Source organism: Anticarsia gemmatalis, chromosome 30, assembly GCF_050436995.1.
Source record: "Anticarsia gemmatalis isolate Benzon Research Colony breed Stoneville strain chromosome 30, ilAntGemm2 primary, whole genome shotgun sequence".
NCBI classification, from domain to species: Eukaryota; Metazoa; Arthropoda; class Insecta; order Lepidoptera; family Erebidae; genus Anticarsia; species Anticarsia gemmatalis.
Genome location: NC_134774.1, coordinates 3,824,137 through 3,845,040, shown reverse-complemented (window position 1 = coordinate 3,845,040; position 20,904 = coordinate 3,824,137). Strand labels below are relative to the sequence as shown.

The following is a 20,904-nucleotide window of genomic DNA, read 5'->3' as shown; positions in this document are numbered from 1 at the left end:
TAACATAGTTTGAGAAAAAACGAAGACAAAGGCTAGACTGATATATACATAATAATATACATTATTATCAATCTCCCACATTGTTTTCTTTCTCTCTCCAGGAGTCTGGCGCCTCCAGACGGCGGCTACGGCTGGGTAGTAGTCTTCGGGGCCTTCATGGTGCAGTTCTGGGTGGCTGGTCTGTTCAAGTCTTACGGCGTGCTCTACGTGGAGATCATGGAAACCTTCCCGGACTCCTCCGAGTCTGTCGCGTCGTGGATACCGGCTGCGCTGTCTACCTTGTGTCTGGCTTTGGGTAAGACTTGTAGACTAGTTCTAACATGAGATATTATTAGCGTGAAAAGATTTGAAGAGATAAAAAGTAGGTATGCTGTAGAATAAGGATATAAACTATCTGTGTCCCTATAAAATCTGGTAGAATAGTGTTGGCGAGATTGAGTAACAAACATCCAAACATCTTTGGATTGATTAAAATCAGATTACTGACGAACGTTGCGGCGAAACATGTAAAGATTTGTTTTGTATAAATTTTCACTGGATAGGCATTTTGGCGTCACAGACAGTAATACAAAGTGACAGTCGGTACGCTCTGATTGCGGAGAATTGGACGCGCGGCTTAAGGGTCTTCTTTCATAAAGAGAAAGGGTTTTGGTCTTGAGTAAATAACTCTGTTTTTAAAGATCTTCAATCCATGCAAGGTTTCTTGTTGGATCTCAATCTTATTTAGCATAAATAAGCGTATGATACTAAAGGACCCTTAGAAGCACGTAAATGCCCAAATAGGCGCTATATTAACAAACGAGCGTATAATACAAGCTTATAAGCAACAAAAATAGGATTTGTAATGCTCAAGAGCGTGTTTTGGAATAGTCGTTAAGTATATTTTTCAAAATTTGTTAACAATGCACTATAAATTGATTGTCTAATTATATTATGTGATTGAGTGCAGATCACGGACGCGTCCCTGTATCTTTCAGGTACATTAGATTATAAGTGACTTTTAATCTTTTTCATTATAATATTTCGATGTTGTCCTTTTTTCATCATTTTCTTCAAGATTTATGATGAAACTTTTAGAAGAGAATGAAGAAAATTACTTTTAGAAAATTAGTTGTATTTACATGCTTCACTTCTTCCAGCCTTTTTCTTATTGCACTAGTATTTAAAGATGAAAACTAATATTATAACGTAACGGGTCTTAATCGCGATCGAAAATGAAAGATACCTTACTTGTTTACCCGACCGTGGCCCCGACAGATGCAATTTGATCGACACTTCGGGTTATAATATCATGCGTACAAGTCGTGGTTTCTGAGGTACATTTAGCGGTAGTTTATCTATTCAATAGCGTTTAAACTCATATAAACATAACAGTTTGAATATATAAACTACCGCTAAATGTGCCTCAGAGACCGGGAATTCGTGAAAACAAATAACCTTACTTTCTCTTCAAAAAGTTTCACCACATTACAACTCCCAACCTTCACGCCGACATTTCCCTCTCTAACCAACAAACAGTTCCACAGGCACTCTTTCCCTCTCTAACCTCCGTCTTTCTTCCAGCCCCTCTATCATCAGCTCTCTGTGAGAAGTACTCGTGTCGGCTCGTGGTGTTCATCGGAGGCCTGTTCTGTGCCACCGGCCTGGCGCTGTCCTACTTCAGCAAGGGTCTACTGCATCTGTTGCTGAGCTTCGGAGTCATGACTGGTGAGTACAACTTAGTAGAGAGTCTTGTATATAAGGTTCGTGGTTGAGGTATACAACATTCAGAATGTAGAACATCAGTGACTCGACTTATACAGCTGACGGTGACCTGTTTGATACAGATACTTTATTTTAAATTGTATTTTAAATAAATACTTAAGATGTCGGACTATCCATGATTGTTTTTTTACCATACATACGTCTAAATACATACTCATAACTCAAAGGTGACTGACTGACTAACCCCCGGTTTCTGAGGTACATTAAGCGGTAGTTTATCTATTCAATAGCGTTTTAAAACTCATATAAAAAAGGCTATTGAATAGATAAACTACCAGTAAATGTACCTCAGAAACCAGGGGTGACTGACATAGTGATCTATTAACGCACAACACGAACCACTGGACGGATCGAGCTGACATTTGTCACGCAGGTAGATGTTATGACGTAGGCATCCGCTAAGAAAGGATTTTGATCAATTCTACCCTCAAGGGGGTAAAATAGGGGAAGTCACTAAATAGTAGCTAGTATATACATAAAATCTATTATTTTATGAAGATTATTTTTCCATGGAGACAGGCAGTGACGTAAGAAATATGTGATTAGTTTTGACAATCAAATTAATTTAATTTTGTGTAATCTTTCAGGAATCGGCGGTGGACTATCCACTACACCCGGAATTGTCATCGTCTCTCAATACTTCGATAAACACAGGTAAACTTATCTACATATACTAATATTATAAAGCTGAAGAGTTTGTTTGTTTGAACGCGCTGATCTCAGGAACTACTGCACCTTTAGACAAATGGCACAAACGCTATTGAAATGGAATAGAATAGAATTCTCAATGTATGGGATTGACATAAGCATACGATAAGTAATTTGATCCGACGAATAGCGTTTTTAATAGGTAGCCAAACGTTAATGTAGTCTAAACGATTTTACGAAACGTCAGAATAGTTCATTCATTTTATCGTTATGCGTAGCCAAGTGGCCGGTTTGACAAACGAATTCTACTAGAAGCGAACGACAATAGACGGACGCAAACACTTGAAGTTAACGCTACAAAATGGCGAATATTTTGATCAGCTGACAGCTGTGGAAGTGAAAGTTTGTTGATGTGAATGTTTGTTGTAAAGGAAAAACATTATTTTGTATAATGCATAAGCTAAGATTATTGTGGGCTGCCCATAATGAAGCAGTGTGGCTGAGGAAGCATCGAATAAATGTTTCGAGACGTAATTTAGAAAGAATTTGTGAAGTGCCGGACGTTTTATTTATAGAATTTAATGTATTAGCGAGTTCATTCCACATTCTCTCACTTTTAATTCGTCCTTGAGGACCTTGCTGGGGTCTCGATAGGTCTCCATGCCTGTAACATAAACATAAACTACACTTAAAGTGTTCAACACTGATAAGGGCTTTGTGACTGAGTGATTTGGGGGCACGGAAGTGCCCCCGCAAGTCGAGCAAAAAAAAGCGGCACGGCCGTAACATCCTTTTCTCGAAGCAATTCGGGCTATTTTTGACACCCCTATAATTTCGTTGTGGATAAAACAAGAAGCCTGGATTTTCAGCAACTAATCAGTCATTGTATAAACACGATATATTTAAAATTTCAGTCAATTTGAACCAGTAGTTTAAGAATGACAACTTGTTAAAATTTTGAATTTTGTCACTCACTGATTCACTGATTCACTGACTCACTGACTCACCGATCATCAAAAGTCTAAGGTACTTCTAGCAGACTTAGAAGCTTAAAATTTAGAATACAAATAGGGTTTAGTGTCTTAATCATGGGAAAAATTTAATATTTTCTAATTTCGGTCCAGTTTTCTAAATACACCAACTGCAACAATAACTTTGTAATCCCATATAAATGTATAAGATTACAAGGTTACATTTGCAGTTAATGAATTATTATTACTGTAGAAAATAAAATAAATAGGTGTAAATAGGCACCTACTATATGAGGCATAACGGGAGGGAGTATAGGGTGGGTAAGAGTGTTTAGCCCATGAAACTGAACAACATTCCCATAGGAAAATATGTTGAATTATGAAAAAAAAACGTCTTTCCATACAAATTGGACTTATGTTCGCTCTACAAAAAGAAGTGAGATGCCATCAAAAACATTCTGTAAAAACCTCAAGTCTCGCCGTAAAAAGTGGTGAGATCTATATAATACCAAGTCGATTAATCTATTTAGTCTCTACTTAAAGGACCTTCTGTCTTAAGTTATTACGTATGTTATTATCATGCCAATTTAAAAAAAATATACCTTTAAAACAAATAGATCGACTTGGTCATCGCAAGAAAACACAAATTCGCCATTAAGATTTCAGGAGCATTAACTTCTCGTCGTGCTGTGTAGTGTGATACAAACTAATAATCAAATCATGCGATGGCCAGGTCGGTCTATTTGTTTTAAAGGTATTTTTTTTAAATTGGCATGATAATAACATACGTAATAACTTAAGACAGAAGGTCCTTTAAGTAGAGACTAAATAGATTAATCGACTTGGTATTATATAGATCTCACCACTTTTTACGGCGAGACTTGAGGTTTTTACAGAATGTTTTTGATGGCATGTCATTGTTTATTGTATGGTAGTTTCTTATTAGAATGAAAGGGATTTTTAAATAAATGTATGTAAGTATTTACCTTTCCATATAAGTAATCTAAAAGAATTGAAAATTTCTCTGGGCTAGCCCGTACTCTCGGTTCCATCGCTAAAACAAGAAAAAGAATATCCTCCATCATCCAATGTTAAAAAAGTAGATATTTCTATGACAACAAGTTCAACGTTTGGTTTTAAAACATGAATAAAAAGTATCACTCTTCTAATACTTGAACTAATACTATAATTACTATAATATTTTAGTGTTTTACTTACCAATTATTAAAAAATAGAAGACAAACTTTTTACAAATCATTATAATACTCGCGCGCTACACTTCAAAATGACGTTTGAGAACGGACTGAACGGAATGAAATTCGGAAACATAAACAACTTCAGTAGCGATCGAATAGAATAAGCGTTCGCCATCTCGTAGTACATTTGGCTACCAACTGATGAACGATATCGCTAAGGCGTTAATATTTAGTAGAATAGAATAGATAGGAAGCGTTTGCCATTTGTCTAGAGACACTGGTCCGATTTGAAAAATTATTTCAGTGTCAGACAGCCCATTTATTGAGGAGCGCTTTATATCATCACACTAAGACCAACCGAAATCAATGTCAAATAAGTATGCTTTATTTCATAAACTTTGAACAAATTTTTGAAATCGTCATAGTAATTTTTATCTACCACAGTTTCGGAAAAGCTGTAAATAATAAAACAGAGAAAATAACTATTATTAAGCACTAGTAAATGAAGTAATAACTAATGTCTGTCTGTCTCTTTCCAGGGCGCTTGCTAACGGCATATGTGTGAGCGGGACGGCTGCTGGTAGCTTCGTGTTCCCCATGTTGATTGAGAAACTTGTGGATATGTATGGCTTACATGGAACTGTGTTGTTATTGGGTAAGCACATAGAAATACAGCCTTGCTCATAAGTATTAGGCACCCTATAATTTTGAGTCTTATGAATAATTTGGTTGAAAAATGAAACTAATTTGGTAATAAATATTCATTTATTAATAAATAATTATAAAATATACTAATATTTTGTGTGTCTGCCCTTTGCTTTGATCACTGCAGCAATCCTGTTAGGCAGGCTTCGTACAAGCTTCTTGCATTCATCTGCAGTGATGGCATCCCACTCTTCCATTAAAGCGTTTTTTAACGCCGATTTTGACGTTATGGTGTGCTCACGTATCTTGCGCTTTAATATACCCCAAAGTTGCTCAATGGGGTTGAGATCTGGAGACTGTGCCGGCCAATCTAGTAAGTCAATGTTGTTCTCTCGGAACCAACGCATTGTGACTGCCGATGTGTGACAGGGAGCATTATCCTGTTGGAATTTGACACCGTCTAAGTTTGTGTCGCCAAAAATGCGCGTCATAGAAGGCATCAACGCGCTTTCCAGTACATTTATGTACTTTTGGCTGTTCATGCGACCTTCACAAACGAACATTTCGCCCACTCCATCGGCAGACATGCAGCCCCAGATCATAATGCTCCCGCCTCCGTGTTTGACGGTAGGTACCACACAACTTGGGTGGTATTCTTCACCGACACGCCGTCGCACAAAAACTACACCAGGCGTCCCAAAAATCTGAAAAATTACCGAAATAAACTTGATTTAAAATTTGTCATATTTTTTCTAAAATTAAACTGTTGAAAGCGAAATGGTTGTTGATATTTAACATTAATGATATAAAACTTACCTCAAAGTTAGATTCATCGGACCACACAACATTTGACCAATCTTCCTCAGTTAAATGTTGGTGTCTCAGAGCCCATTCTAAGCGGCTCTTTATGTTGCTGGCGGAGAGCAATGGCTTCTTCCTCGCTTTGCAGCCTTTTAAACCAGCTTTCGCAAGTCTTCTTCTTACTGTTGGAGCACTAATTGATCTTCCAATAGTCTCTGAAAGATCTGCAGCGAGCTCAGAAGAAGTTTTTTTGCGATTTCTGAGGGAATTACGAATAAGTAATCGGTCTTGTCGCGCTGTAGTCTTATAGTTTCTACCTGTTCTCGGTTTGTCCGCGTGAGAACCAGTCTCGGCAAACCTTTTGATAGCAGTTTGCACTGCACAGCGAGAACACTTCACCATTCTGGAAATCTCTATCTGAGACTTGCCTTGTTCATGTAGAGTTTGAATTTTTATCCGATTTTCCACACTCACTTGAGTTAATTTGGGCATTTCGTAAAATAGACTGTATCTAATTTACAAATAAGTCGCAAATAATAGCCTCTTGACACTACGAGTAATGAAAGAAGACTGATTCAAAAAATAAAATTATTTGAAAAAATGACATAATTAACAAAATGTTGACCAGATGTTTTATGACACCTTAGAATTTGATAAAAGGATTCGTCAATTTTTTAATACCGAATGAGTTGCACGTGTTTTATGGGGGTGCCTAATACTTATGAGCAAGGCTGTATATATAACTTTGAAACAAGGGTAGGTCTAAAATCTAACTTGGAAGCAGGGGACTTTACCATAACCTTTATAAAAAAGGTTCAAAAGAATTGAGAACATTCTCTTTTTTTGAAGTTGATTAAAAAATAAATAGGATATAATTGCATGGACCGTGGCTACGAGCTCATCGAAACAAATAAGGTATTCAAACCTTTAATTATATTATTACTGTCAATCGCGTTTAGGACCAGTAGCATTACATCAGGTTGGGCAAATAGTTCTCTACACAAATAAGCTGTATATATGGGTACCTCACGAGCTCACTAAAAGAAACCTAATGAACCGTGTACTCATTCGTGATTGAAGCCAAAGAGATTTTATTACAAGTTCATACATACTATAATGCGAAAAGACTTTTTCCCCGACCTAATAATATTAAATGTTATGTGTTACAAATGTCACTCTTTCCTCCTCAGGCGGAGGTATGCTCCACGTTTGTGTATCAGCGACGCTGTACCGTCCCGCGCCAGTCAGCTGCAACTCCTCAGGGCTGGCAGACAGGACACCAGCGACAACCACCACCACAGAACATACCACTTTACTTCATGATATACAAGAAGGTAAGCAGAACTATGGCGGGTGTAGAATTTGGCTTTGGGAGGACTAAAGGTGTTTGTTGGGTTGAAGGAGATAAAAATGTTTGAGAGAAGAGCATAAAGGGGGTGAGTCTGTTGAATTAAGGGGAGGGATTAGTTATTTAAAATGTTTGGGACTTGACCCAATATTGTGTGAAAATTAATCATAATTATGTAGAGTTCCGAGCCATTATTATATAGTTACTACCTATTTTTGAAATATAATATGGAAACGTAATGACTTTCCAATTATATTATTAAAATAGGTGTGTGTGACACCAATGGGTGTGTTGCCTCGGGTTCGGACCCTCGACCATTTCCATGAGAGGTGCGAAAACCACTCTGCTATCACTGGCCTTTGTTTTATTATAGGTTAAAAATAAAATAATTATGGTTTTTCTTCCAGACCACGCAGCCATATTCTCCAAGACAGACTTCAAAGACAATCGTCTCCAGAACCTGTTTCAGCCGGAAAACGAGCTGTCTCTCAATCAGAAGAACCTGATCATCAACGAAGACCTCAAGAGAAATAACTTGCTGAGCGAAATATTACACCCTAGTCTGATTGAGGTTAGTCTTTTGTTACTTACTAACTCCTGCCCGCAACTTAGTTCGTGTGAATAAGATATACTGGGGTACAAAATATGTAGGTACTTGTATCTAAGATCCAGACCCCCAGCCGCCAAAGAAAGAAAAAAATATTGATTGTATAAATAAATCACAATGTTTAGAAAATTTCAGCAAACTGTAAGAAGATAAACATATCACTTGAAACTAAAACTACCTAACTATAACTTAATTTTTATATTTAAAAGAAAAATAAACAATATATGAGTTTATTTTTCTTTTAAAGACAACACTCACTCTAAGAATCGTTCTTGTGTCGCGACAACTTTTACAAATATGTAATCAACGGATACAAAGTACGGACATTGTTTCGTGTGGGAATAGAAACTAAGGTTTTCCGACCCAATGGTAGCGGCGTGGTGACACTAACCACGGCGCCACAGAGAAAGTTATTAGATTTGTATATCGCTTGAAGCACAGCCTTGTGTACGAAAAGGAGTGCGTTTGACGGAGACGGAACAACGACGTCCTTTTGTCATCTTCTGTGCTGACTTGTTGCTATATTCAGATACATAAAGCTTAGTGACGCGTATAATAAAGTAATACTGTAGTATACATAACCTGGTGTGATTTTATGTATGTATAAGTATATGTATATACTATGTACATAACCTATGTAATTGGTTGCAGGTCGCTCGTCCACCGATGCAGTCACAACATTCAGACTCTGAAGATTCTGAGGGCATGGACGTTTTGGGAGTAGTTGGTGAGTGAAACTTAATCAATAAATTAACACAATAAATATTAAGAAGTGTTCCTTGTGACCAAGAGAGCTTATAAGAAAAGTTGTTGACCCGCGCAACTTCGTTTGCGTCACATACGAGACAATGGTCATAATTTTCCCCGTTTTTGTAACATTTTTCGTTGCTACTCCGCTCCTAATAGCCTTAGCGTTATGATATATAGCCTAAAGCCTTCCTCGATAAATGGTCTATTCAACACAAAAATATTTTTTCAATTTGCACCAGTACTTCCTGATATTAGCGCGTTCAAACAAACTCTTCAGCTTTATAATATTAGTATAGATTGACAATATTGTTCTTTTCAGGTCTTCCCAAGGAAGTGGTACGTCTTCGTCTGCGGCCTACTCGCTCGTCTTCTATCCTGCATTCAGTAGAAGACCTGTCTACTGACAGTACCTGCGTTTATAAAGCGAGTAGACGGAAGCTTAGTAGGTAAGTCTTACCCCCGGTCTCTGAGGTACATTTAGCGATAGTTTATATATTACGTCGAGGAAAAAGTCTTTTCGCATTATAGTATGTATGAACTTGTAATAAAATCTCTTTGGCTTCAAGAATCACAAATGAGTACTCGGTTCATTAGGTTTCTTTCAGTGAGCTCGTGAGGTACCCAAATATCGAGCTTTTTCGTGTAGAGAAAAGATTTTATAACAAGTTCATACATACTATAATGCGAAAATACTTTTTCCCCGACCTAATATTCCATAGCGTTACGCTCAAAAGGCATGGCAGTTTGAACAGATATACTACCGCTAAATGTACCTCAGAAACCAGGCTTGCGAGTGGTTTAACACAGTTCTTGAAGAATGCAAAGACCCTATAAGGGCCCGCACTTGGCCAGCGTTGTGGACTCGAGGCCTATCCTTTCTCTCGTTTGGGCGAAAGCCTTTGCCCAGCAGTGAGACAGTCACGGGTTTAGAAAAATCGAAGAGCAGAGAAGACATTCACAAGAATATTATCTCGTATTCGAGAGGTTTAGAAATATCGCTCTCTTAATTTTGCCTCTGAGCTACTCTTTGCTACAGGAAGAAACCCTGTATTTATGTATGTATGTTTATTTCACAGATCTCTATACATCCGCCCCCCTCTCCCCCCTCGTCTGGTCCCCAGCAAGCTGACTGAACCCATGGCTATCAAGCAAGAAGAGGTGCCCAAAGAAGACGTGGTGGAAAAGAAAGCCGGATGCGTTGATAAAATATCTAGGTAAGGATTTTGAGAAAACTGTCTTTTGCCACGCGAAGCTACGCTTGCCGGGCTTGTTCTGTGGATGGGTGACCATCTCATACATTATTGTTTTTCGGTGTTTCGGAAGGCACGTTAAATTGTGGATCCCGGCTGTCAATTTCAAAGATCTTTGACAGTCGTTAACAGTAGTCAGAAGCTTGAAAGTCTGACAACCTGTGTTATAACACGATACTTAGTATCGTGTTATAACACAAGCAACTGTGTTGTGGAGGTCAGATAGACAGTCGCTGCATGTAAAATACTGGTATTCAGCTGCATCCGGTGAGACTGGGAGCCGACTCCAACATAGATTCAAGAAAGGCTAGACTGATGTATATATTATGGGAACGCGTCATTTTCCCGGGGTAAAAAGTAGCCTATATCCTTTCTTTTGTATCAAAATATATTCATACCAAATTTGATGCAAATTGGTTCAGCAGTTTAGGCGTGATTGAGTAACAGACAGACAGTCAGACAGACAGAGTTACTTTCGCATTTATAATATTAGTATGGATTATTATGTGCTTATTTTCCACAGATATTTGGACGTGTCTCTGCTAAAATCATGGCGTTTCGGTCTCTTGTGTGCCTCGGTGGCTCTCATGTCATGTGGTTCACCGTACGCGCTGTACTACCTGCCTGCTTACACCGTCGCCGCGGGACATAGTAAAGCGGCTGCTGGTAAGCTAACTATTATAACTTGCCACTATTGATGACCGTTTCCAATATCCTGTCTACTGTTTACTAACTAAAGACAAGCATTAGTCCTTTTTACACACACACTGTATCGCGCATGAAACAACAATCGCTCGTGTAAGGAGAAAGCAAAGAGTCGTTGCCGCGCTCACCTCCCCGCGCCCGCGAACAACATCGCTCTCTCAGAGCACAAGCGTTATACTGTACCGTACTAGGAACGTGCGATACAAGCTGTGTGGAAAGAAGGCCGTTATCTATTAAATTTTGTCAGCGACTTGATCAGAGTAGAAACAGATTTTCCGGGGTAAAAAGTGTTACATGTGTTAATACAAGTTATAAGTTATTTGTGTAGGTACTGAATTTCAGCAAAATTCGTCTAGTTTTACTGTCGTGGAAATTTTAAATAAAATAATTTATTCATTTAGATCAAATATTGACACCTATGATAGTCGTTACAATTACTGAATCTAAACCACTAGCTCGGACAGTGTACAACTTTATGAGAAGAGCCAGCAAGAAAGTCACGGCCAAGTACGGACGACCACGGAAGAGTAACAAATACAATTTTTCGCATTTATAATATTAGTAGCACATATTGGATATTATCGTTACTTCACGTTCTATAACTTATTACATGGATAGCAATTCCTACCGAAATCAGTTAATGATAAATCATTTCGGTGGCATCTAAGACAACAATCTATTTTGAATCTATGGAATCAAAATGCCAACGGGAAAGAAATCAACGCGAAAAAGTTGTTATACGCCGAAGAAGTCCGGCCATTTCGCTAGTTTAATTTAAAGTAAAATCGTTGATTTTTTGTTTTAATTTCAGGTCACCTAGTAGCAATCAGCGCTGTATTAGACCTGTGTGGACGACTCGGACTTGGCTATCTATGTGATCTCCATCTGTTTTGTAGAAGAAAGGCTTATATACTAAGGTAATTATGTTAGAATCAAAATATTCATAGAAATGTGACAATCTGTAAATGTGAGTGACTGATATAAAGGTGTTGACACCTTTCGCCATTATTTATTAACAATTAGTCCCATGTAATAGGGGGTGAGCCTATTACCGTAATAATCTATAATGTAAACATTAATCGCTAAATGTGTTGCAATGCGCAAATCTCGAGAGCAGCTAAACTGATATCGCTAATTCTTTTTTTATAATAAATCCTTGAAGTACGAAGATGGCTCTTACGGAGAGAAATATTAAAATAAATAAAAATATTAATAATTAATGAATCGACTGTTAGGCGGTGCAAAGTTCGCCGTGTCAGGTAGTCCCATATAGAAGCTTGCATACACCTTCGGTTATAACAGGTTTGATCATATATTTATATGTAGTATGTCACCAAATAAAAAACGTTTTTGTTTCAGTATTCTGATCGCTGGCATTGCTGTTCTTGCACTTCCAAGTTTAACATCGTGGTGGGCTCTCGCTATTGCTTCAGGTAACAATAAAGTAATTCGGTTAGTGGTCAACATAGTGTCAAAATTGTTTTTATGCCTTTCGCATGACTTGACGACTGTTATTAACAACAACCGTGACCGACTTTCAATGAAGACGAAGATGGTGCATCGATAGTATTTTATTATAGTAAGTTCGCGGGTTAGATTCCCAAGTCAGACAAAGTGCTGCTGAATTTATAACAATTTATCTTAGAATGTTCTCAGTAGCAGCCCGGAGTTATTTGTCTGGTATATAGCACACCTATTCCGCGCGGCCGGGGCTTAAAGTATATTCTGAGTTTTCTGTTAAATGTATATCGGTTAGATAGTTGAAGTCTTTATTTGAGATTCGTCCTCACTGATTGTGTCGGTTATCCGTCACACCGGAGTAATGGAATAGTGTAGAAGGGTGTACCTGCTACCTGCGTACATACTTGTATACTATGAACAAAGTCCTGCACAGTACTAGCCGAATGACGAATTCGTTGCAATAGCCGGAAGTCGGCTGAAAAATAATTCGTTGATGCTGGAAATTCTTCGCTGTTTATTAATTTTAAATCAAACAATCACCATTCTCGTACATTATACCTCATCTATGGTCAGTTATTTTTAAAAATGAGCCTAATGTCTGATTCCCAGGTGCCTACGGTCTATGCCTCGGCTGCTGGTTCCTGCTAGTCCCGGTACTGTTGGCAGATGCCTTCGGAACGGCTCGCATCGCGTCATCGTACGGTCTCGTCAGGATGTTTCAGAGTTTAGCAGCCGTCTCCGTACCACCTACGGCTGGTAAGTTCATGCTATTTATCATTTTATCCGTGCCATCTAAGCAATATAGAACTGTTCCGTTACTTACTAACTGATGGACAACGCGCAGCTGAAATTACTGAGCGTAAAAACTTGAAAATTGATATGGACCCTATGAAATGCAAAAGAGCACTAACCCCCGTTTTCTGGGGAATTATATATTGAATAGATAAACTACCGCTAAATGTGCCTCAAAAACCGGGTGAAATTTCACACGAGCGGAATGCTATTAATGATATAAAGTCTACACACTGCTGTCTGAAATGCTGACGCTTGTCAAAGACAAGACATGCGCGCTATAATTTTTTTTTATTTTTATTTTACAGGTCTGCTTCGCGATGTAACCGGAGGCTACTCCTGGTGTTTCTACGGAATGGGCTCCTGTATGGTCTTAGGATCGATTCCCGTCATAGCATTCCATCTAAGCACGAAGAATGAAGACTCCGACTCCTCCGTAGACTGAAGAGTTTCATCTAAAACGGTTCAGTTAATTTCAAGCGAAGTTTCAACACTCGCTCGGTATGAGTCTTAGAAAAAACTGATTTTGAACTATTTCCAAGATGGTGGTCTTTTTAATTGACCTTGAACGTATTTGTGTGGTTTCCGTGGACTTAAAGGGGTCATAATGTTATTTAAATAATAAAAACGCCGATAACTAAACTCGATTTCTAAAATGGCGTCGCTTAGTCTAGTTAGTGATATTGTCAAATGATTTCGCGCGTTTAATCTAAATTAATCTAGTTTAATTTTGAATTAATTATGAAAATATAAATAAAATATGATGATTTGTGTTAATCTTTATTGAATTAAAGACATATTTTCATAATTGATTAAAAATTATACGTGATTTGATTTGTGAAAAGCGCGGGAAATCAAATGACAGCTGTCACGATTTTTAATAAAAATAAAAAGTAGTTATTAATAATATACAATATTGTGGTTAATACCATTTACTATACACAAAATGAATGAAAAATATTATAATAATTAATATCAATAAATGTTAGAAGTTGTCATAATATTCGCTTAATATTTTAAGTTTCCGAACGATATTTTTCGGGACTCCATCTGTTTTTCAAATGCAATATAAAAAAATACTTTTATGAATTTCGCTACATTAATAGTAAATAAGTTTTAAAACGCTTAAGTAGTTCCTTTATCGAATATTGCAATATAATTATTAAATGAAACGCCAAAATGGAGCACAAGCGTATATAGATTATAATAATGCTGAAATATTTTATGCGAAGAATATTTAAAAAAAGTTTTGTGGCTTTATATAGCCAGTTGAATTCACTGGTCGGTAAATGATCAGAGATTTTGATTTGATTTCTCTAAATAGGTACTTTTTAAAGGGTATTTGAGCTGAGCGTATAACTTGCGTCTATCATGAAGAAAAGAAAAAAAAAGATGCAATGCGAAGTCTCAGTTGTAAGATGCGAGTTTATTGCCCGTTGGATTCAATTATAATGACGCGATAGGCAAAAATTTAACATCAAGACATATGGTTAAAAAAAACACATTACCCTCCTTTGCGTCGCGCAGTCGGGCAAAAACAGTACTATTCTGTATCATGGGGGTGATTAAAAAAATACTTTTGACATTAGTTTGACAGTTGATGACAGTTCCTTTAAAAAATAGAATCGCTGATGTTTTTTTTCTTTGTTGTGTGTTAGTATTATATTTTGGTATGATCTAGAAAAAGATTATGACTTCGTAGAAGCTTTAGGTATTGGGGCAATGTTTGTGTTTTAAAATTTAAAAAAAAATCTAGCCTTTAAGATATTACGAGACACCATTTTAAATAAACTTAGTTGTTTTTTTAATGGTAGCAATATTTTAGCGGGTGTTTAAATGTGTTTTTTTTTGTAGGTAGCCCTAAAGGGGTCTAGCATTATGACCCCCATTTAGAACCACAATTTTACAAGTAAATAATACGTAAAATAAATGTAGATTCGAATAAAATGTGCTAAAAATTAATTAAAATATCTACTCCTTTTTATGTTTTAAAATAATTTAATTTCAATAAATTTTTCGTGTCCTAGTTTTGTAAAATTAGAAAATAATTTGTTTTTTCGTATTTTTAAATGTTGTGTAGTAATTTTGACGATTAAGAAAAAGAAAACGTCTATGGCAAATGTATATGGACTAGATGACTTAATGTTTGGAAAAAGAAAAAAAAGGGAAATGGCGGGAAATCCGCCATGTTTTTTCAGATCTATTATTTTAACAAAATTACAAAAATAGCTTCAAATTTAAATTGCAAGAGTGAAATATACGCTACTTCGATAATATTTCGGAAAATAACTTGCGAAATTTATAATTAAATAAATAAATTAAGTTGTGTTTAGCGTTTACACGTCGAACGTGATTTGCCGCGTATCTGAACTCCATTGACGTCATTGCATCCTACATACTTTATGCAAAAGTATTAACGCTAAGCGCGCATTTTTGTATCAAATCGGCAGATTTTGCAAATATTACTCTTTTATGAGTTAGATTGCATGAACAGCGTTGCTAAAAATAGATCTATTCTACATATTTTGCCGTAAAAGACAACTTGGGACTGAAAAAGATATTGTCATCAGTGTCATCACTTGGTTCATTATTTTTTGCCCTATGAGGTGGAAATCCAGGGCAAAGTTCCAAGCAGGGCAGAAAAACGGGAGAAGGGGTGTTCGGAACATTGTATGTTGGGCTTAAAAATCTATGAATTTTAACCAAAGACAACGTTGTAATCTATCTTTAAAAACGTGCAATGTGTAAACGCTCATAACTTGGCATTATTATTTATTTTACAACACATTTATATAATAAGCATAAACAAAAAAAGGCTTTCGGTTTAAATAAAACTAAAAAAATATAGCTACACTTTTAATGCATACTAAACAACCTATTTGCATTACTTCGTTCCTTCGAAAGGGTAGTTAAAACAAATGACTTATGCATAAAGAACTTAAATTGTTATTTAATACTTTTAAATGAGAGCAACTAAGAATATGACTCTTGGGCAAAAGCGATATAAAAATGGCAGCTAAGCTTGTGATGCCATGGTAGAAGCTTTATACGTTATTTTATAATAATTTAAAGCATTCTTACTTAGTTAATTACGCTAAAAAAGTGTAGTAAAATAATATTGATGGCGTCTAATTAATTTGTGAAAAGTGTATGCGAAAAATATAATTTAAATTGGTCCGAAAAGTCAAAGTATTTTAATTTTAAGCTTATTTTAAGTATTGAAAGTCTGTGATTGTGGTGAGAAGTGTGATGTAGTCACTAAGTGACAAAAAATGAACGAGAGAGTGTTAAAAATATTGTTTTTACGGATTTTATTGAAAAAAGAGTAAACATTTTCATTTAAATGGTCATAAAATGGTGAAATTTTCGATAATGACGAAATGAAGGCCGGCTATAAAACTTATATAGATACCTAACTTATAAGGTATTGAGAAGAAGTATATGTATAGTCCAAAGAATTAATATAAATTGCAATGAAAAGCCTGTCATAGAAAATTTGTCGTTAAAAGTTCGGAAATGAGAGGAGAAATAATTAAAAATGTACGCGGGAAAATTGAAAATAGTTTAAGTCTAAAATAAAATCTGTAAAAGTGATTTTAATGGTTGAGAATAATATGAAATGATAAATGGATAATATCAGAGTGATTAAATCTATGATTGAGTCAAAATATTTTTACTATTGTAGTTTTGTACAACATTTTTTTTTCATTTTGTTGACACTCGAAAAGGTGCCGAAAAGAAAATTGTTTTTTTTTTAAATATTGATTTGTGTCTATTGTGATTTTTTCTTTTAAATTTAGATGTTCTAATAAAAATAATGATTGTTGTGTGATAAAAAATTACAAAAATCGTAGATGTTATAAAGAATCGGAGAATTGTGGTAGAAATTTTAACATTGATATTTATTTTGTTACTAGGTTATGAATTTATTATTTAAACTTAAGTATGTACCTATGATATTTTTGAAAAAAAAATATCTGTTGTGAATCAAATTCTAATTATTTTAATTTATTTGTAGGTAATGTATTTGAACTTGATTTTTAAAAACAGAAAACTGTGAACTATTTTGTTTTAACAATAATATATTTTGTTTAATTTGGTAAAATTATTACCTATTCTATAAAAATATAGATTAAACATACCAGTCACTACATTTTCAATAAAAAAGAAAAAATACTTGACTTGAAAAAAAAAACACAACAGACTTATGGCGACTTACCTATACAATATTGACCAAAGATAATTTAGTAAAATAATTAACAGTGGAAAAATAAATATATGTAGCGTTTTTAGTCACAAGCAGCGCTTTTATTGTTAGAAAATACCAAACTGATTAAGATTAAGTACCTACATTGAGCATATAATTTTAATATGGCACCAAAATGGCGCCGAAAGCTTCTAGATTTTTCAATATTGTGGTAAAAACAGCCGAATAATCATTAATCATTAGAAATATAAATGGCTGATTTAATTTTGGCATTAATTAAACATGTCAAAACACTACAAATCAAAATGTGCACTATAATATTGAAAACACATATTCGGAATTAAATATATCATCGCCATTTTTTGTTTTTGCGCGGGAAATAAAAAATCATGGCCGACCTTTTTTTAATAAAATCAATCACAATTTCTTTAAAAAAAAAACAAATGTAACTTTTTCCGAATATGTGTTTTAAATATATGTATGTATTTATACTATATATTTACTTAGTATTTTATAGTAATAACTTAAACAACATCTTAGAAATAAACTATGACTCCATTTTCTTAAAAAAAAAAACACGTGTTGACTTTGACTTCTTTGATACAGATTTGTTTTAAGTTTCAAAGTAGATACGTGTTACAATTCATTAAAAAAAAACATTCTGTACGAGCAGATACCCGTACGATGAGTGCTAAGATGTGGTCAAAGAAGGCGGGATGTTGTACAGAAATAAAAACTGTATGTGTCCGTCTCAATGATAATGTTTATTAACACTAAAATATAATTTAATTGTATTACTCGAGGAAGGCTCATATTTCACCTATTTCGCATTTATACAATTTAGCTTAAAACGGCAAAAACCTATACAAGTAAAATTATGCGGAGATGCTCGTACATCCTGCCAACCGCAAAAAACAAAACAAATTCAAAGCAATTAACAAAAAAGCAACTTATCTTAAATACATACGTAGATACAAATTTTAATGAAAATGTTTCGCATTAAAGGAAGACCTTTAATGCGAAATCGGAGACGTTGCGACGTCTATCTTGCTGATGCTGTGCGATGCCATGTGTTGGAGTTCGATATTCTCCGTTGACCCTTGGTATCCAGAGTTTCTTCTACTGCTTATGGGGAGGACCACTTGTGCAGGGTATGCAGAGCCTATTTCCTTTTCTACTTTAGGTTCTGCTACTATGTTTACGTTTGGCAAGCAGAATCCTCGGTTTTTAATCTTGAAATATGCCCAAATACAGAATATGGTTCCACATAATGCCATAAATCCATAGAGGATGTAATGGTGTTGTTCTACATCAGCTGACTTAACAATTTGTATGTCTTGTTGCAATTTAACTAACTCTATTTTTTTCTTCAAGTTGTCCAACTGTTCTTCGTGTGTTTCAAATTTTATGATAGACTGGTTCATCATTTGGTTATTACTTGATATTAAGTAATTTATGTTCGCCTCTGGTACGTAGATTTGATCTTCTTCATTACTCAAGTCGATTTTACTTTGTAAACTGTAATGTGCATGAATCAGATGGTTGTCTCCACGCATCATACATCCTTTTCCCAAGGCAATGATTCCAGTATTACGTAGTGTCTGTGACGTAATACCAGCTGGACAGAAAATGCGCATAGTGCATTCTTCGCAACACCCAAACAACCAAGCGTCCTTGCTGTGTAGCTTTATCCATTCATTGATGCAACTGGATACCTTGTTGTGGCAATTCGATATTCCTCTATTGTTTATTATGTCTGCTTCGCACATGTTAGTCGCCGTTTTCATTTCATAAATAGGTAAATCAAAGTTGCATAACATTTGATGTGTGTTTACTTGTATGCATGATAAAAGGTGCTGTTGGTTCAAAGGTATTATCAGGTCCCTTTTCAAGTTAACTGCCACATATTTGGCTGTAGGTATTACACTACTCATGGAATTTCCATTAATGTTTGGAATAGGTAGGACTTCGGTTAATTCATATTGTTCATCGGATACTAAAGGGATTTTTACTTCAAATATAAGGAAGTTTTCCATAAGTTTCCCGTGCACAGTGGATAGTTTATACATTTCTCTGAGGCATTGTCGACTGTTTATGCAGGGTAGTGATAATCCCTTAGGTAATTGACCTGATATCGTATTTAATTGTTTCTTAAAAGCATCTGGTTTCAACAAATGAGTATCAACTTTGCCGTTTCGGAGATCCGTAACCAACTCCAACAAGGTATCTTGAATTCTTCGCAAGTTTCCAATCATCATGTTGGCGGCGAGCGCTGTAGTGGTGATAAAAGTCGCCCGATCTTGCTCAGTTTTCAATTGTTGTGCTGAGTCTCTTATTTGTTTGTTCATGATGACAAACTGCCGGTTCATAACTTGCTCATTTCTCTTCAATAAATTATATTCACCCTCAATGATCGATGTTTGTTGTTTGTAGAGGTTTAATAGGTGGTCTTCGTTGTTTTGAATCAATTTGATGTCCTTATGGTATTTTTCAGCAAATTTGTCATCGAGTACGCCGAAGAGGGAATTGGCAATGTTTCCGATCCCGTTAATGAGACCACGTCGACTGCGTTTGCCGTGTTCCGTTTGTAGCATGTCGTTGTAATGTTTCAACTCATTCAGTTCATGTTCAAACTGTGTTGATATCGCCAAGCAGGCTATGTTTTGTTGCTCTGAGTTGCAGCTGATCCGATTCCACTCACAGTTGAGTTAAGGTTACGTCTTGGTAAGCCAAGTCGTTGAACAGCTGATTCTGTTATTAGGTTGAGTTGGGACCCTTGATCGAGAAGACATCTCAGTGTTGTGTATTCTCCATTCACGGCTCTCACTTTCAGTTGAACCGTCGCTAACATAACTTCGTTGTATTTCCCCGACACGTGGTTGGTATTTCCTTGCGCGTGCGGTTGTTTGTCACAAGTATTGCTCGGTCGGTGACCTGTCGATGACCTAGTGATCGTAGTGTCACGTGTTACGTCGTGTAATACAGTATGATGCGAGTTATTGCACACCCGACATCTTTTTACCGAGTTGCATTTATTGCCGTTATGCGAATACATGCAATTTTTGCAAATGTCCATTTGTTCCATTGTTTTCAATTTTGCTTCCGGTGACATTTCTTGAAATGTTTTGCAGCTGAGCAAAATGTGATTCGTTTTACAAATTGGGCAGTTGCGATTTGAGCTTATATGATTTGCCTTAGAGTAGCGTTTGTATTTGTTGTACGCATCCTTTTGGCTTGTTATCGCTGAACCTTCTTTGTTTAGAGGTGAAAAAGTTGTATGAGCTGGTTTACTGCTAGTTGGGCTCCTTTTTTTCACGACAGATTCGAGCGCCGTAAACTTGCCTTCGATAAATCCAATGAATTCGTCAAAGACAGGTAGTTCTCTGGGATTTTTCCTCGCTTCCATGTAGTCGGAAAAGGTTTGCGGATCGAGTTTTCCTACCAAGATATGTACCAAAATCGGGTCCCATGTCGTAGTGTCTATGCCCAGGTTGCGTAGGCCATGCACGGTTTCGAGGCTGGTATCGTGTAGGCGTTTCAATTCGTATGCGTTTTGATGTTGAAGCGTCTGTTGGCTCATTAAAGTATGCATCTGTTTTGTGAAGAGCAATTGACGATTGTTGTATCTATGGTGCAGAATTTCCCAACAAGAATCGTAGTTGCTTTCGCACACAGATAAATGCTGCACTAAGCGTTCAGCTTCGCCCTTCAGTTTCCCTTTTAGATGCTGCATTTTTTGACCTTTAGAGAAGTTCGGGT

At 36.2% G+C, this 20,904-nt stretch overlaps 1 protein-coding gene across 1 annotated transcript in view; it reads left to right on the top strand.

Annotated features, from left to right (window-relative positions):
• The window catches only part of LOC142985547 (monocarboxylate transporter 12-like), a 32,696-nt gene extending 15,804 nt beyond the window's left edge, over nt 1-16,892 (top strand). Inside the window, exons 5-18 of the mRNA XM_076133782.1 lie at nt 102-295; nt 1,564-1,707; nt 2,352-2,418; nt 5,119-5,234; nt 7,216-7,359; nt 7,781-7,944; nt 8,632-8,707; nt 9,050-9,176; nt 9,807-9,944; nt 10,504-10,646; nt 11,497-11,602; nt 12,045-12,118; nt 12,756-12,902; nt 13,247-16,892. Coding sequence (XP_075989897.1) covers nt 102-295; nt 1,564-1,707; nt 2,352-2,418; nt 5,119-5,234; nt 7,216-7,359; nt 7,781-7,944; nt 8,632-8,707; nt 9,050-9,176; nt 9,807-9,944; nt 10,504-10,646; nt 11,497-11,602; nt 12,045-12,118; nt 12,756-12,902; nt 13,247-13,383 — 1,777 coding nt within the window. The 3' untranslated portion in view covers nt 13,384-16,892. The remainder of the gene's footprint in view (nt 1-101; nt 296-1,563; nt 1,708-2,351; nt 2,419-5,118; nt 5,235-7,215; nt 7,360-7,780; nt 7,945-8,631; nt 8,708-9,049; nt 9,177-9,806; nt 9,945-10,503; nt 10,647-11,496; nt 11,603-12,044; nt 12,119-12,755; nt 12,903-13,246) is intronic.
• Nucleotides 16,893-20,904: the final 4,012 nt, after the last annotated feature.